We start from the raw sequence: 14,381 nt of genomic DNA, 5'->3' as shown, positions 1-14,381 counted from the left end.
CAGTCCCAGGTTGCCGACCCCTGGACTAGACCATTCCTGACAGGTGTTCATCCAACCTGTTCTTAAAAACCTCCAGTGATGGGGATCAGCCAGGGCCGAGTATGGGGGCTTTGCCCAGGAAAACCCCATTGAGTGGGCATTTAGAGTCCTCCCCCAAGCTGCTAAAAGGATCTATTTCATGGTAGTAACCTCTACCCTGCCTGCAACCTGCTCCTATTAGATGACTGGAAAAACTCCCATTGACTTCACCGGTGCTGGATCAAAGTCTCAAAAGAGGAACAGACAGTGGGGTGCCTCTACCTTGCCCTGAGCCATGTTTGCAGAAGCATCCCTCACAGAGCTGGTCTACACATGTACACAATCCCACGACCTATAGCCCTAGCCCTAGCCCTAACTCTGGATCCTTCCGGGATCCCCACCACTCTTGCTGTGGGCAGGGGAGCAGAAGCAGGACTTGCCCTTCAATGAGATATGGGGAGTTTTAAGAAACAGAGCAAAGCCAAGCAGATGCTTCACAAGACCTCCCCTAAGAGGACAGAGGCGAGGCCATGCGCAAGTGCAGACTCCAGGCTTGCCACCTCTCCCTTTGACGGCAGTGGGAGCTTTCAGTGGGATTGGAGTGTGATTGGGTTCAATCTCTGGATACACCCAATGGCTGCAGATTGAAAAAGTTTAAACACGATTCTCATCCCACAGCTAGTAGGACCCTCTCAGAGTAGAAGCGTGTCATTGTCGTTCATGATGGGCCATATCCAATGCAAAAATTCCCACTCTGCTTTGCTTCCCAATAACCCTGGCAAGCCTAAAACTAGCTAAAGTTTCTCTGTCACTCTTGACCTCTTTCACTGCACCAAATCCCGAACTCATTGCTCATTTGTCACTCGGTCCTCAACGGAGGCAAAACCATAATCGACTGTTATGCACGCAGTGTTGTTGCAGCCACGTTACTCCCAAGATATTGGGGAGACAAGTTGGATGAGGTAAAATACATTCTTCTTCAGAAGAAGAGCTCTGTATAAGCTCAAAAGCTTATCTCTCGCCAACGGAAGCTGGTCCAATACAAGGTAGTAACTCACCCACCTCGTTTCTCTAATTGACTTTGATGGCACTTTGCCCAAGTACGAACTGAATTAAAATGAGGATATGGCCCTGCGTGTGCACACCATGGTTTGTTATGACAGGGTTGCTCATATTGCAGGGCCGCTGCCATTAGAAAACTTTTACTAAGGGAGGGAGGGGGAATTATCCCAAACCCTAGTGTCCAATCCTACTGATATTTCTTATACTGAATTTCCATGATTCATTAATTCCCATGGAAGGCTGCCATAAGTACTGGTGGATGGTAGAATATTTTTCCTTTGGTGCAAATATCCAACAAATAATTAGATAGAAATGTGTGGCTTCATTGGAACAACTCTGTCCCAGATTCTTACCATAAGTGAATGCTTATGTCTAAGGTAAAACTCCATCTGCGGAGTGCTCTTAAAGGAAATCACATCCTTCTGTTCTATCCTAGTTTGTTCAGGTTCTTATTCTGTGCTCATCCCCACAGCATCTGAGTGCCTGATCTCGTACAACACTTACCAGTGCAGTATTTATATCATTTCAATGCTCATTTGGAAAGCAGGGGATGATCTAAAGCTCACTGCTCATGCTAGTCTTCAACAAATATATAGAAGAAGAATTAGTTCAGACGCATAAAGAAATCATCTTTTTTAGGCCTTCACCTTCTACCCACATAGCATTTTAAACATACTTTCTTATATAAAAACTATAACAAAAATGCCTTCTGTAGCTTTTATTCCACCAGGCGTGTATAGAGATTCATTCCCCCTCGGTACACACAGGTACTTTTACTGGTATTCAGTGGTGGTGATAGTACTGTACAGGACCATTCCTCCAAGGATTGAAAAATGTTTTCCAAACGTTAAGCTTTGTAACACCCTTGGGCTTGACCCTACTCTCGTGGAAGCCAATGGCAAAGCTCTACTTTAATGGCGCAGGATCAGGGCCTCGGTGAGGTAGGAGTTTATTAGACTTATTTCAGAGAGAGAGCAAATGAAGCACGGGGACCTGACATGCTTGCCTGTAGTCACACAAAGACACAGACTCCCATAGTCTGGGCTCTCCATCTATTCCCTCCCCTAGATCCCTATTCTAACTATCTTCCCTTTATGAAAATTATGGGCCAGATCCTCAGCTGGTGTAAATCAGCATAGCTGTACTGCCTACGCTGATTTACAACAGCTGAGGAAGTGGCCATGCATAGGCTAATCAAGGGAAGAATAAACCCATTTGAATTTTTAGGCTCCTTTGCTTCCATATGCTTCAGCGTATCTATTCTCTTCTTTCAAGCTCCTGTTAACATAAGGGGAGTTATGCACGGACATCCAGAGAACAATGACTCTCTGAAATCATCACGGACAATTCAATGACTTGATGCATTTACTGTCTTTCCAGATCCCTAGATTGGAGCCTTCCTTATCAGACTCTAATTCCATTATTTATAGCTCAACCTCACACGGCAACAAATCGCCACACCACTTTCTCCAAACAGTCAGTCCCACCTGGATTTAGTAGAAAGGGGCACACACAGATACATCAATTCCAGCCCCAAATGGAGGCTTTGCAAAATCCATGATCAATAGTAATGTCTCTATTCTATTTTTTAAATGGCAATTATTAAGCGGGAAGAGGGGTTTTGGGGGGGGGGGGGCGGGGAGGTTCAGATTTAAATCAAGGCATGCAAGGTTAGAAACCCCAACACTGCAGCTTTATGCTAAGGCCTGAGTCCCAAGAACTGAAGAGACCAGTGTATTGACCTTGCCCAAGCTAAGTGAAATGCAAAAATTAAACCCTCATTGTTACTGCTCAAGTGGACATTAGAGGCAGGTTCTTTCAACTGTTATGGTCTAAAAGGTGAGAGTAAAAAAAGCCACAGGGACATATGTTTAAATACATTGGGCCTGAACCAACATTCACTTACACTAAAGTAAATCAGGAGTAATGCCACTGAAGTCAATGGAGATACTGTGGTATGAGAAGAATCAAGCCCATTGTTTTCAACCTGACAGCATCCTCTTAGGGATGCTTTCCAGTGCAATGCAGGATCTGGCCCTTATAGAGAAACTGGCACCTGTTCGAATTTTTGACAAACCTCTCAGGCTCAGTTTTGCCTCAATATCTCAGATCACCTCCCTTCTGACTGCTTCCTTGTTTATCACACAGGTTATCTGGCTTGAATAGAGGCTCCTTATGTCTCTGAGTTTATCTGTTCCCATTGTGTATTCTACACCTGATGTCTCCATGACATCAATCATTTCCAGAGCAGCCAATTCTGATGTCTCAATGAGTGAATTACTGCTGTAATGACATAATAAGCAGCAGGGAAAGATAAACCGTTAGGGAACAAAAGATCTAATTTGCATGCATATATCGTTAATAATAAAGGATGAGGCAAGAAAGATATAAAAATATATGGTATAGAATTGATTCCACTTAATAGCAAACTGCTTAATGGAAAATTTCACTAATGAAAAAGTTGTTGTGCATGCATCATGTAAAATGAACACAGCTGACGGCAATTGATCTGAGAGGCCAGAATTCTCAAATGTGGTCAATAAATTTGTGTCTGTATTTACGCATGACATGCTAATAAAATAGATCTTTGTCCCCCTCTAGTGGATGGTCCACCCACGTAAGAGGTTATGAAGTTGCCACAGCTACCAGGTGGAGACTTGGGGTCCTAGCCAAATCCTGTTGACCACAGTAGAAAGACTCCTGTTGATTCAGAGGGATTTTTAGCTCTGTTCTTTAGCTTAAGAGATACAGGCTCATCCTTTTTTCAGGGAAGGTTCTAGGTGTCCCAAGCTGTGTCAGTTACACATGCAGAGCCTAACGTGTATTTATGTCAATGGCAGCGTAATGTATCAGTTCAGCAACTGCCTGACTGGCAAGTGCAACTGTTATTTTCACATACTATCTTCATGCTTCTTTGTGTTCACAAACAAGTGCATGCACATAAATGCAGGGGCAGATATGGAGGCGGGGTTGAAGTCAGCAGTGATAATGCCCTATGGATTCATAGACTATAAGGACCATTGTGATCATCTTGTCTCACCTCCTGTATAACACAGGCCACAGGACTCCCTTGTTTGAACTAAACATCTCTTTGACGTATGTTTTGTAGAGTTCTTGAGCACCAAAACCAGGATGGCAGTGGGTGGCAGCTGTGCTCTGGAAAAGCTCTGTGACATCCCACATCAGTACTCCTTTGGAAGGGAGAAACCTGAGAATGATTCCTCCTGCGTGCTCCACACAACCGTTAGGTGAAATTCACCACTGTGCAAAGGTCCAGCATAAGACATATGCACCATTTAAGTCTCACTCAGTACCTCAGAATGAGGCTTACGACATACCTATAGGCCTCGTGCACGGGGGAGAACTTGCCCCATAAGGCAAATCCTGTCCAAACAGCGCAGCCCAGAGTAATCAGGCTGGGTGGCCGGGTAGCCTACTGAGGCTGGGAGAATGAATCTTAGGGTACGTCTATACTACCCCCTGTATCGGCGGGTAGTGTTTGATGTATCGGGGATTGATTTAGCGCGTTTCGTCTAGACGCGCTAAATCGATCCCCGAATCGATGCCCGTACTCCACCTCGGCAGGAGGAGTAAGTGGAGGTGATGGGGGAGCTGTGGCAGTGGACTCACCACCATGAGAACGGCCAGGTAAGTTGAACTAAGATACTTTGACTTCAGCTATGTGACACCTCCCCCTCGCCCCGACTAGTGTAGCCCAGACCTTATACTCCTAGACCACTGAGCAGCAGCCAAGTCATTCTATGGTGCCTCGGGGCTGCAGTAACGCCTCCTCTGAGGGGCAGTGTCTGATGGGTTCATGTAGCAATAGATCCATCAGCATTACGCCCATGTGTCCCTCCCTCCCCACCCCAATCAACTTCCTGCAAGCTGGGGAATCCCAAGCTCCTCAAGGGACTGTGTTCTGTGGCACGGTAGGAACCACACAGCCTGTGTGTGTTTCCAGAACACTTGCCTCACCCCCAGTCTTTGGGCAACACACCCGCACACAACTTGCACTGTGTGCAGTGCCTCTGGGCCTGGGGAGTGGAGAAAAAGATCTTTCCCTTAGTGTCATTTGTCACAGGAGTTGTTTGCTTTTCAAGTGACATTGACTAGCTGTTATCAGTCTAGCTCAGGGGTAGGCAACCTATGGCACACGTGCCAAAGGCGGCATGCGAGCTGAATTTCAGCTGCACTCACACTGCCTGGGTCCTGGCCACCATTCCGGGAGGCTCTGCATTTTAATTTAATTTGAAAAGAAGCTTCTTAAACATTTTAAAAACCTTATTTACTTTACATACAACAATAGTTTAGTTATATATTAACTTAGAGACTTAGAGAAAGAGACCTTCTAAAAACATTAAAATGTATTACTGGCTCGCAAAACCTTAAATCAGAGTGAATAAATGCAGACTCAGCACACCGCTTCTGAAAGGTTGCTGACCCCTGGTCTAGCTGTAGGTGCAGAAAGTTCACAAGGAGGCTTTGAGAACTGGAAGTCAGGTAGACTGGCCTCTGCTTTGGGAAATCCCAGTGAATGGGGAAAATGCGGTGGGAAGCCAATGTTCACATTAAGCAGACTGGACTGCACTGGGCACGTGGGTGCATAATAGTGTACTGCAGATGGTCTAGACAGATGCAAAAGACACCATTCTAATGCAGATCAAGCTTCAGGGGCTCTTTGCCTGTGGGGTTTTGGTTCCATCTATGACACAGACAGAGACTGCTTGCAAAGTACAGTTCTGACCCTGGATTCTGGTCTGGATTCAAACCCTTCCATAGGTGAGATGTTCATGTCCAGGATTCTACCATGAGCACCTCTCTAATGTGATAAGTACATGGCAGTATATTGTACATCAGCGTCCATCGGTGTGTGGCTAAACAGAGACGCACGTGAATGTGGGGTGGAGGCTTGGGCAGCAGAGTTACTATTAGAATATTTTTGCAAAGTTTCCGCTCAGTTCTCCCAGATTCCCTCTGGGTTGTGAGCCCTTTGAGGCAGTGGGGATAGAAGGGGGAATTCTGTGCTTCTCCCCTCAATAGTGCTGTATAACCAGGGCTGGGAGTCACAGGAAAGGGACCACAACGCCCCACTTAGTGGCTAACAGCAGAAGGGAGCTCCTCCGCTTCCATCCATGAGTGGGAGAGCAGTGCTCCCCTCTAGCTCCCCCTTCTCCTTGGCTGTGGCAGGGAGAGCACCCCGTCCTGCTTCAATTGGCTGTGACTCCTGTGCATGGCCCCCTTAGAATGCAAGGGAGGTGAATAAACTGAGAAGAGACTCCAGGAACTGGGGGGGTGGGGGATTGACAGGGAGCAAGGATCGTTATTTCCTCCATAGTCCTTGAGCACCGAAAGCAATACAAAGTTCATGGCCTCATTCTGCTGTCTTTGTGTTCCATAGCTGAAGTCAGGAGAGCCCAGATCCACAGAAGGTATTTCGGGGATCAATGGACATTAGACACTTCGGTACCTTTGAGGAGCGGAGGCTAAGAGCTTTCGTAGCACTAGGAACGCCTCAATAGAGCAGGACTGCACTGAAGCAATAGAAATGTTACTAGCTTCCTTTCACCTCTAACAGAGACTCCTGCTTTATACTTACCCTGCACCTCCCTATCCTGAAAGATCCCAATGTGCTGCACAAACCATGGGCCTAATTCAGCAGAGCTTACCCCCCTGAACTCCCATTGATTTCAATGGGAGTTCTGCATAAGGTATGCATGACTAGCTCTAGCCACACAGAGCAGCACTGAAATGCAGCCACTTCTGGGGCGAGGCACAGCATGCTGCACAGCAGTCATGAGGATGTTATATTCTAGCTATAAACACGGGACAATTCCTTGCACATGGTAAGTCCTGTGTGAGTTTTACTTTCAACACACAGTACAGAAGGCCCTGAATTTTGCACTAGAAGGCTCAAGCTCTCAGTATAACATTTGAACGGAATAATCCCCCTTTACAGATCTTTGCTTTGTACTAAATCTGTGTTCAGCTAAAGCTGCTCTTGACACTAAACCTACAATCTCATAGCAAATGCCAATATATGTCAGCAGTCTGTGAGCCTGGTACAGCAGCATTACAATTAATGGGAGTTTTGCAACAATTTCAATAGATGAGGTTTGTATTAGGTGCAATTATCAGCATATCTTTTACGAGCATGTCTCCTTAAGGTCAATACTGGGGTGTGGAGGGGGAAATATTTCCATAGGTTGGTTTGGAATTACTGTCTAGAAAGTCTGTTTAAATGAATAAATAAGTATATCCCATTGTTGAGTGTGTCAATTGCTGTATACTATCATAATTAGTACTGAAGTCTGGCAAAGCACCTGCTTTAATCTCCCTGCTCTTGTCCTTTCCACAATGTCTCTTGTGATCTCATTAGATTTAGAGGATTGTCTACTGATCGAAGCAGAAGGGATTGAGAGTCAGGACTCCTGGATTCTACTTCCAGTTCTGAAAGGGGCGTGAAGTTTAGTAGTGAGAAGATGCAGGAGACTGGTAGCCAGCACTCCTGGACTCTGCTCTGAAGGGGAAGAGAGGTATAATAGTTAAAGCGTGTAAGAGATTAGAAATCACTATTCCCAGTTTTGTCACTGACTTGCTGTGCTACCTGGGACTCATCACGGCCTCTCTGTGGCTCAGTTTACCCATGCATAAAAAACCCCCATTTCCTTCAAAAGTAATGATACTTAATGTCATTGATATTTGCAGATCTCTCTGAGATCCTCAGATGAAAGGTTGTGTGCAAAAACAAAGTGCAAACTTCTTCCCTTTCACAATGGTTATGCACCCCACTTGCCTCATGAAAAGCTTAGCTTAATAATTATTCAATAACAAATCTGAAAAGAAACATTTTCCTTTCCTTCCCTGCCTCTACATCTCTACAGCCATGTTAGTGTTTGTCTCGAGCATTACTATGGCCCTATGGTTCGTGGTTTCAAAATAGCAAGCAAAAGCCGCAGCTTATCACTCATAACTGAGAATTGGCTTCTTCCATTGTCAATGCAGTTTTACAGTCCTCATCTACCTAATTCAGTTAGATGGTAATTAGTTTTGTATTACTTTACACAGTGATGCTAATACTGATTACAAAGACTGATAACTTTGAGTAATAAATATAACCCAAGGCTGACAATTACCTCTCTTTTTTACTGGTGAAAGCTGAAGTTAGTGAAACGAGACGCTAATTGGTTTATGAGATGAGGCATCTGCCTCATGTCAGGGGCTGCAGATTTGCAGCTTCATTCTACCAATGTGGCTCCACAATAGGGGATGAAGGAGCCTAGCAATCAGTGTGAACGTTTGAAAATCACCTCGACAGCTACAGCTCAACTAGCACAGTCTAAGGCCCGGTGTTAAAGTGAATTAGAACTGAGTTTATGGGTATCAATGTGCAGGGGGAGTCACAGAAGTGCTATCTTCCTTCCCTGCTCTCTGGCTCCAAAATCTAAGGGCCACATTTTCAACTGCAAAGCAACTTTTGCACCGGCAGTGTAACTCCATTGACCTGAATGAAGTTATTCCTGTTTGACTCCAGTGTCAATGAACCAGAAAACCCCCAGCTTTGGACACTTGGAAAATTGTGCAAGGGGTGCAAACTGATAGGTAGACCGTGCATTTGCACTCACAGTTATGGGGTTTTACAGATCCATTGGAAGTGCACACTTTTTTGCCAGGGCACCCAGGGATGAAAACAGTATAATAATGAACCAGATATGCTATTTTGAAAATCTGAGGCAAAGTTCCTTTTAGACCCTTAAATGGAAGCCCTAAATATTTAATAACTTCCCTGCCCCAGGGAAGGTATATTTCTTCTGTGGATTGAATTATTACTGGTTAAATAAATATCAAAGTGTTTCTTACATCTCTTTGTACCCTCAAAACTTCTGGAAAAAGCTTTGCCAATTTCATAAGTACCTCAATGTGAAGTTAACAGCCCTGTTTTAAGAGACACTGAATATATTACAAACCAGGATTGGGGATGGTGTGGGGGAGAGTCTGTAATCCGGATTGTGATCTGACACCTGTTTTCCATTCATCTAACTCCACTGGTTTAGATGGAGTTACTTCTGATTTACACCGGTGCAAGAATCAGAGCCTATATTTAAGTCTGCATCTATAGCCAATATAACAAACCTTTTGAAGTAGATCCTCAGGTGGTACAAATTGCCATAGCTTTACTGAAGTCATCTGAGGATGTAACCCTTTATCTTTCTGGGGTTTCAGACGCCAAAGAAAGAAAACTCTTTCTGAGCTCAGAAGAACTTTGGCTAAACTTGCATGCATATAGATGGAAGAATTGGGGTTTTGCCTGCCAATGGCAACAGGTACCATTGACTGCCCTCTTGCCTAAACCCTAGAGGCACTGTTTAGTAGCTGCTGTAAAATCCAGTCCATTCAAATTCAACTGAAACATTCATCATTTCATGATCTGGATCACTGGCCTGTAAAAATGCAAAATGCAATTTAAAGACTTGGGCTAGCATAACCCTCGGACTCTAATATTCTGAATACTTCCATATGGAAATAACTCTGAAATTAAAAAGACAATCACATGTAAGTCTAAAGGGATAAAACGACAAGTGGGGAATCAAAGGGCAAACTGAAGTTAGAACAGTGACAAGACTCTGTGACACAGAAGTTTGGCCAGCTCCTGTTATGGCCAGCTCCTGTTTTGACTTGGGCTCCCATTAACTTTTAGTCAGGACTGGATTCCAAGCATGTGCTACTTTTTCAGGATTTAATCCACAGCATCCGTTTGCAATGTCCCGCATGCACCAGGAGAGAATTCAGGGTTGGGGCACAGCTAACCCTACTGATCAGAAGCCAGCTGTGACTGAGATTACTGGAGAATTCAGCTCCAGTTTAGGGTGCTCAGATATGATTAGTTGGAAACAACTCTCTCCCTTCCCACCAGGAGATGGTTACCCTTCTGTACACAGAGCAGCAGCAGTTGTTCACTGAAAGGAAAGCAATAAACTTTGCCGTCACCTTACCATGGCAAAGTCTGTGCTAGCACCCCTTATGGGGAGTATTTTGGGGGTTGATGTGCATGCTTCGTGTTATTAAAGGGAGGAACAAATGCTTTTGCATTGTCACTGAAAGCTGCTTAATTAGAAATGAATCTTCTCTTAACCATGACCCCCCATTGAGCTCTCTGGAGGGGGCAGCAGAATGCGGAGGAGAGCGTGACTCCAGTGCATGTGATAGAGTGATGTTAATTTGGCACCAAATTAAATGTGGGAGGCATGGAACTGGGCGGCGTCAGGGATGAAAGGCCTATTTGGGGATTGCATCTGGCAGCTGCGCTAGAGAAATGAGATGCAAAAACTCCAAAACAGATCTGCAGAGCCAAACAATTCCGCAGCTCCGCTGGAGAGCTTTCCATTCCCAGAGAACAGGAAGGCAGCTCAGAGAAAGAAGCCTAAATCAGTGTTGCCAGCTCCAGGTGCGCAAGGTAGACAGTGAAGGAAAGCAAGGAGGGTACCTACTCAGCTCTGATCTGGGGGCTGGAGCACATGACTTATGAGGAGAGGCTGAGGGACCTGGGATTGTTTAGTCTGCAGAAGAGAAGAATGGGGGGTGGGGGGACTTGATAGTTGCTTTCAACTACCTGAAGGGAGGGTTCCAAAGAGGATGGATCTAGACTGTTCTCATTGGTACCTGATGACAGAACAAGGAGCAAAGGTCTCAAGTTGCAGTGGGGGATGTTTAGGTTGGATATTAGAAAAAGCTTTTCCACTAGGAGGGTGGTGAAGCACTGGAATGGGTTCCCTAGGGAGGTGGTGGAATCTCCTTCCTTAGCGGTTTTTAAGGTCAGGCTTGACAAAGCCCTGCCTGGGATGATTTAGTTGAGAATTGGTCCTGCTTTGAGCAGGGGGTTGGACTAGATGACCTCCTGAGGTCCCTTCCAACCCTGATATTCTATTATTTTATAATTCTTGCTAAAATCTAGCCAAGGTTTATGTGTTTTTATTTAAAACCAGTGGGCTAAACACTGCTCTGGGATAGCTCCACTGAAGTCAGTCAGGGATTATTTTGGCCCAAAACTTGTTGCTGGAGTGGGCTGATTTAGTTTCCCCAGACTAAAGTTGGGACAAAAGTTCTCACACACCCACAAAACAGAATCTGATACTCCACCAACACCAGCAGCTGCCTCCAGCACAAGGAGATGCAATTGCTAAGGTGTCCTTGCAAGAAAATGGGGAGGCAGAGAAGGTGGGTGCTGAAAGAGAGAAAGAAGCCATTAAGCAGCTGGGGGAAAGAGTTTGATGCAGTCAAGAAATTCAAATTCCCCATGAAACAGATACTCTCATGCTTGCCTGGGGGCAACCAAGAAGGGGGAGAGGAGGAAACATACAAGCTTGCAGAGAAGGCAGCCCAAGATCACTGGTGTTTATCATGCCAAAGGAGGATGGCAGGTGCTTCATTAGGGAGCATTATTTGTTTGCTTCTTGTCCGTTTCATCCTGTTTTGCCCCGTTTGGCGCATGCGGGTGTATGTGAGCGAGTATATACCCTGGTGTATTTACTCTCTCTCAATGCACACAAGAGATTTTCATTGGTCAGTCGCTTTAGCCATAATTCCTTCCCAGCCCTTCCACTTTACAGGCAACTTGGAATTGTTGTTAACAAGCCCCTCCCTTGGTCCCAACGTTTTAAGACTTTGCTTTGGAGATTTCTTCCTATCAGCAGCAGCTCAGAAATATTCTGTAGATGAAACATGCTTTATCCACTAAATTTCAGTACCCGGGACAGTGACTTCAGAGGCTAGTGTGTGTGTGTGTGTGTGTGTGTGTGTGTGTAAAATAAAAAAAACAAAAAATATCTAGAATGAGAGTCCAGCTGTTAACCGGTTCCATATCCGAGAGCCTCTAAAGGAGGCTCCATTCCTATTTATTTATTGCTTACAAGCAACGTTGCAATTAACACCCCCCCGCCTCCGCCACACAGAGTATCCTCCTTGTGATCACTTTTCTCCTTTTTTGCCTGATTAAGAAAAAGCAAAACCACCTTTGTTTCTCAAAGAAATGGAATGGACTTTTATTTCCACTCCCACAAAAAAAACAAACCCAAACCCTCCCCCCCACAGCACAACAATAAGTGGGCTTGGAAGTACCGAAAGGCAATCAAAGAAAGAAACAGCCCCCAAGCATGCCACAAATGGAAACACCGAGGGACATTTAAATGTTACCCTAAATCAGGAAAGCTGCCGCCACCAGTCGTTTATCTAGATAAAGGGGAGGAGGTGAACGGGAATGAAACAGAAGCGATTCCAGATGGAAATTACATCTTTTACAAGGGAAAACAGAACTCACCCAAGTAGACAGACTAACTGACCAACTCTGGGCTTACCAATAACAGAATGTGCTTTTCAAGCTACTTATACTATTTCATTTTTAAGGATATCACATACAGCCCCAGTTCCTGTCCATTTACCAGCTGAGAATTGCATTGAGATGGTAGCAACCTCATCTTTCACTGAGGACTTCTCAAAGAAGGAGGAGGAATTAAAAAAAAAAAAAAAGCAGGCTAACACTCAAGCCCCCCAGTGATTAAATGTTGTGGTAGATGATGATGAATTCCCTTCCTCCCCTCGCGAAACAAAAGGCAGTCACATTACAGAGCCGCCAGTTTCACCTTACCTGAATTTCAACTTTTAATTGGGGAGGGAGAGTTGAATTCAACCACCCTACCCCATTCCAAATCTGGCTGCAATAAAAATCTACAGCAGATCTGAAGGCACAAAGGCAACCTTAAAAAAAAAACCCCTTTAAGTACGATCTCTTCACCAGACACACATACATCTTTATCCCTCCACCCTGGTTCTCCCTATGCCCTGCGCTCCCCCTCACTGCTCGCCCGCATCGCAGGAGAGGAATCTGATGAATGACCTCTACTGCATGGTCCAAAACGAAGGAAGGGGGAGGGATGGGGAGGGGGAGAGTGAAATTGACAGAAAGATGTAATTTCCTACTCTAGTTTCTTTCGTGCTCTACAGCTTTAGGAGAAAATGGCGTTTGGAGAGAGAGAAACCTACTTGAGTTAGTTCTGTTCCCATCAGCAGCAGAAAGAAGAGACTCAGAAGCTTGCTTGTAGGTTGCATCTCTTGCACACAGTTCCAGGTACCTGGCATGCAGATTTCCCCCTTTCCTCCTGGGTTATTTTCTTTTGCTGCGTTGATCACCGTCTCCCCTTTCTTGCTTTTGAGTCCTTAGATATTTTTTTTTAAATTATGATTCTCTCAGTACCCCGGGAAGGCAATGCAAGAAATCTGCTTAGCACAGCCTTCACTTTGCATATTTAGTGAGCGCCCCGTTTCTCCTCTTCTCTCTGATCTGACTCTCCCTGGCTTTTTTTTGTTTTATTGTTATTATTATTATTTAATGGCTCCTCTGATCGAAAGACATTGGCGAGGAGAAATTCAGCCGAGCACGAAATGATTATCTCTGCAATTGCCAAAAGTTTGCCTTGAAAAGGGGGCTGATGGAGGGAGGACAGGGATTTAAAAAAAAAAAAAGGAAAAGAATTGGAAGGCAGGGGCTACTAGCAGGGATGGATGTTTGAAACAGGATGTGACATCAACAAAGGCGGGGGAAATTTAACTAGAGACGGAGAAGGGAATGGGGAGGGGGGAAGGGAGGTAAAGCAGCAGGATCAAAAATGCAGCCAGATGCAAAAGAAGGAGGGGTCAGATTTGGTACTGAGGGGAGGGGGCTGAGGACAGCAGACAAAAGGGATTGAGGCTGAACGTGGGAGGGTCCCTCTGCAGAAAATTGAAGGCAAGCCCTGGCCCAGTTGCAGCAGGCTTCGAAGTGAGAAACTCCCGTGCATGGAAGCAAGAGAAAGGAAAAGCTGCAAATAGGAGCCAGCTGCTGTATTTTAAAGGCAGGGGTGGGGGGATTTAACAGCACCCCTCTCCACACACCCCTCATTCATTCCCTGTTCAGGAGACTCAGGATTGCAGGCATATGAGGGACCTGAATTCATTTAAACTTCAACATCTGCATATTGCCCCTCATTGGCATTCAGCCATACCCCATGCACCTTCCATTGGTGTCAGAGATTAAAATATAGTTCACAACATTGGCAGGCTAGGCCTACTGGCCATTGAGGACTTTGCTTTGTTGGATCAGTGCTCATGAAAGGTGCTGGATCAACTGCCCAACCCTAGACACAAAGATCTTTAATTCACCTACAAAGCTGACAGCGGTGGCAGCTTCCTCGCTCTTTACTTGGGTGTCTTGAGGGACAAGGGGGTAGCTCCTTAGCATCTCTAATCAGTCTGTCAATTAGTACCAATGA

At 45.1% G+C, this 14,381-nt stretch overlaps 1 protein-coding gene across 1 annotated transcript in view; it reads right to left on the bottom strand.

The window, feature by feature from the left end:
* The window catches only part of OLFM1 (olfactomedin 1), a 51,081-nt gene extending 37,445 nt beyond the window's left edge, over nt 1-13,636 (bottom strand). The window contains exon 1 of the mRNA XM_032767621.2: nt 13,117-13,636. Coding sequence (XP_032623512.1) covers nt 13,117-13,212 — 96 coding nt within the window. The 5' untranslated portion in view covers nt 13,213-13,636. The remainder of the gene's footprint in view (nt 1-13,116) is intronic.
* Between the last annotated feature and the right edge of the window lie 745 nt (nt 13,637-14,381).

The sequence above is a fragment of the Chelonoidis abingdonii genome, chromosome 24 (genome assembly GCF_003597395.2).
Source record: "Chelonoidis abingdonii isolate Lonesome George chromosome 24, CheloAbing_2.0, whole genome shotgun sequence".
Classification (NCBI taxonomy): Eukaryota; Metazoa; Chordata; order Testudines; family Testudinidae; genus Chelonoidis; species Chelonoidis abingdonii.
The sequence above is the reverse complement of the archived record's forward strand: the minus strand, read 5'-3'. Positions and strand labels throughout refer to the sequence as shown.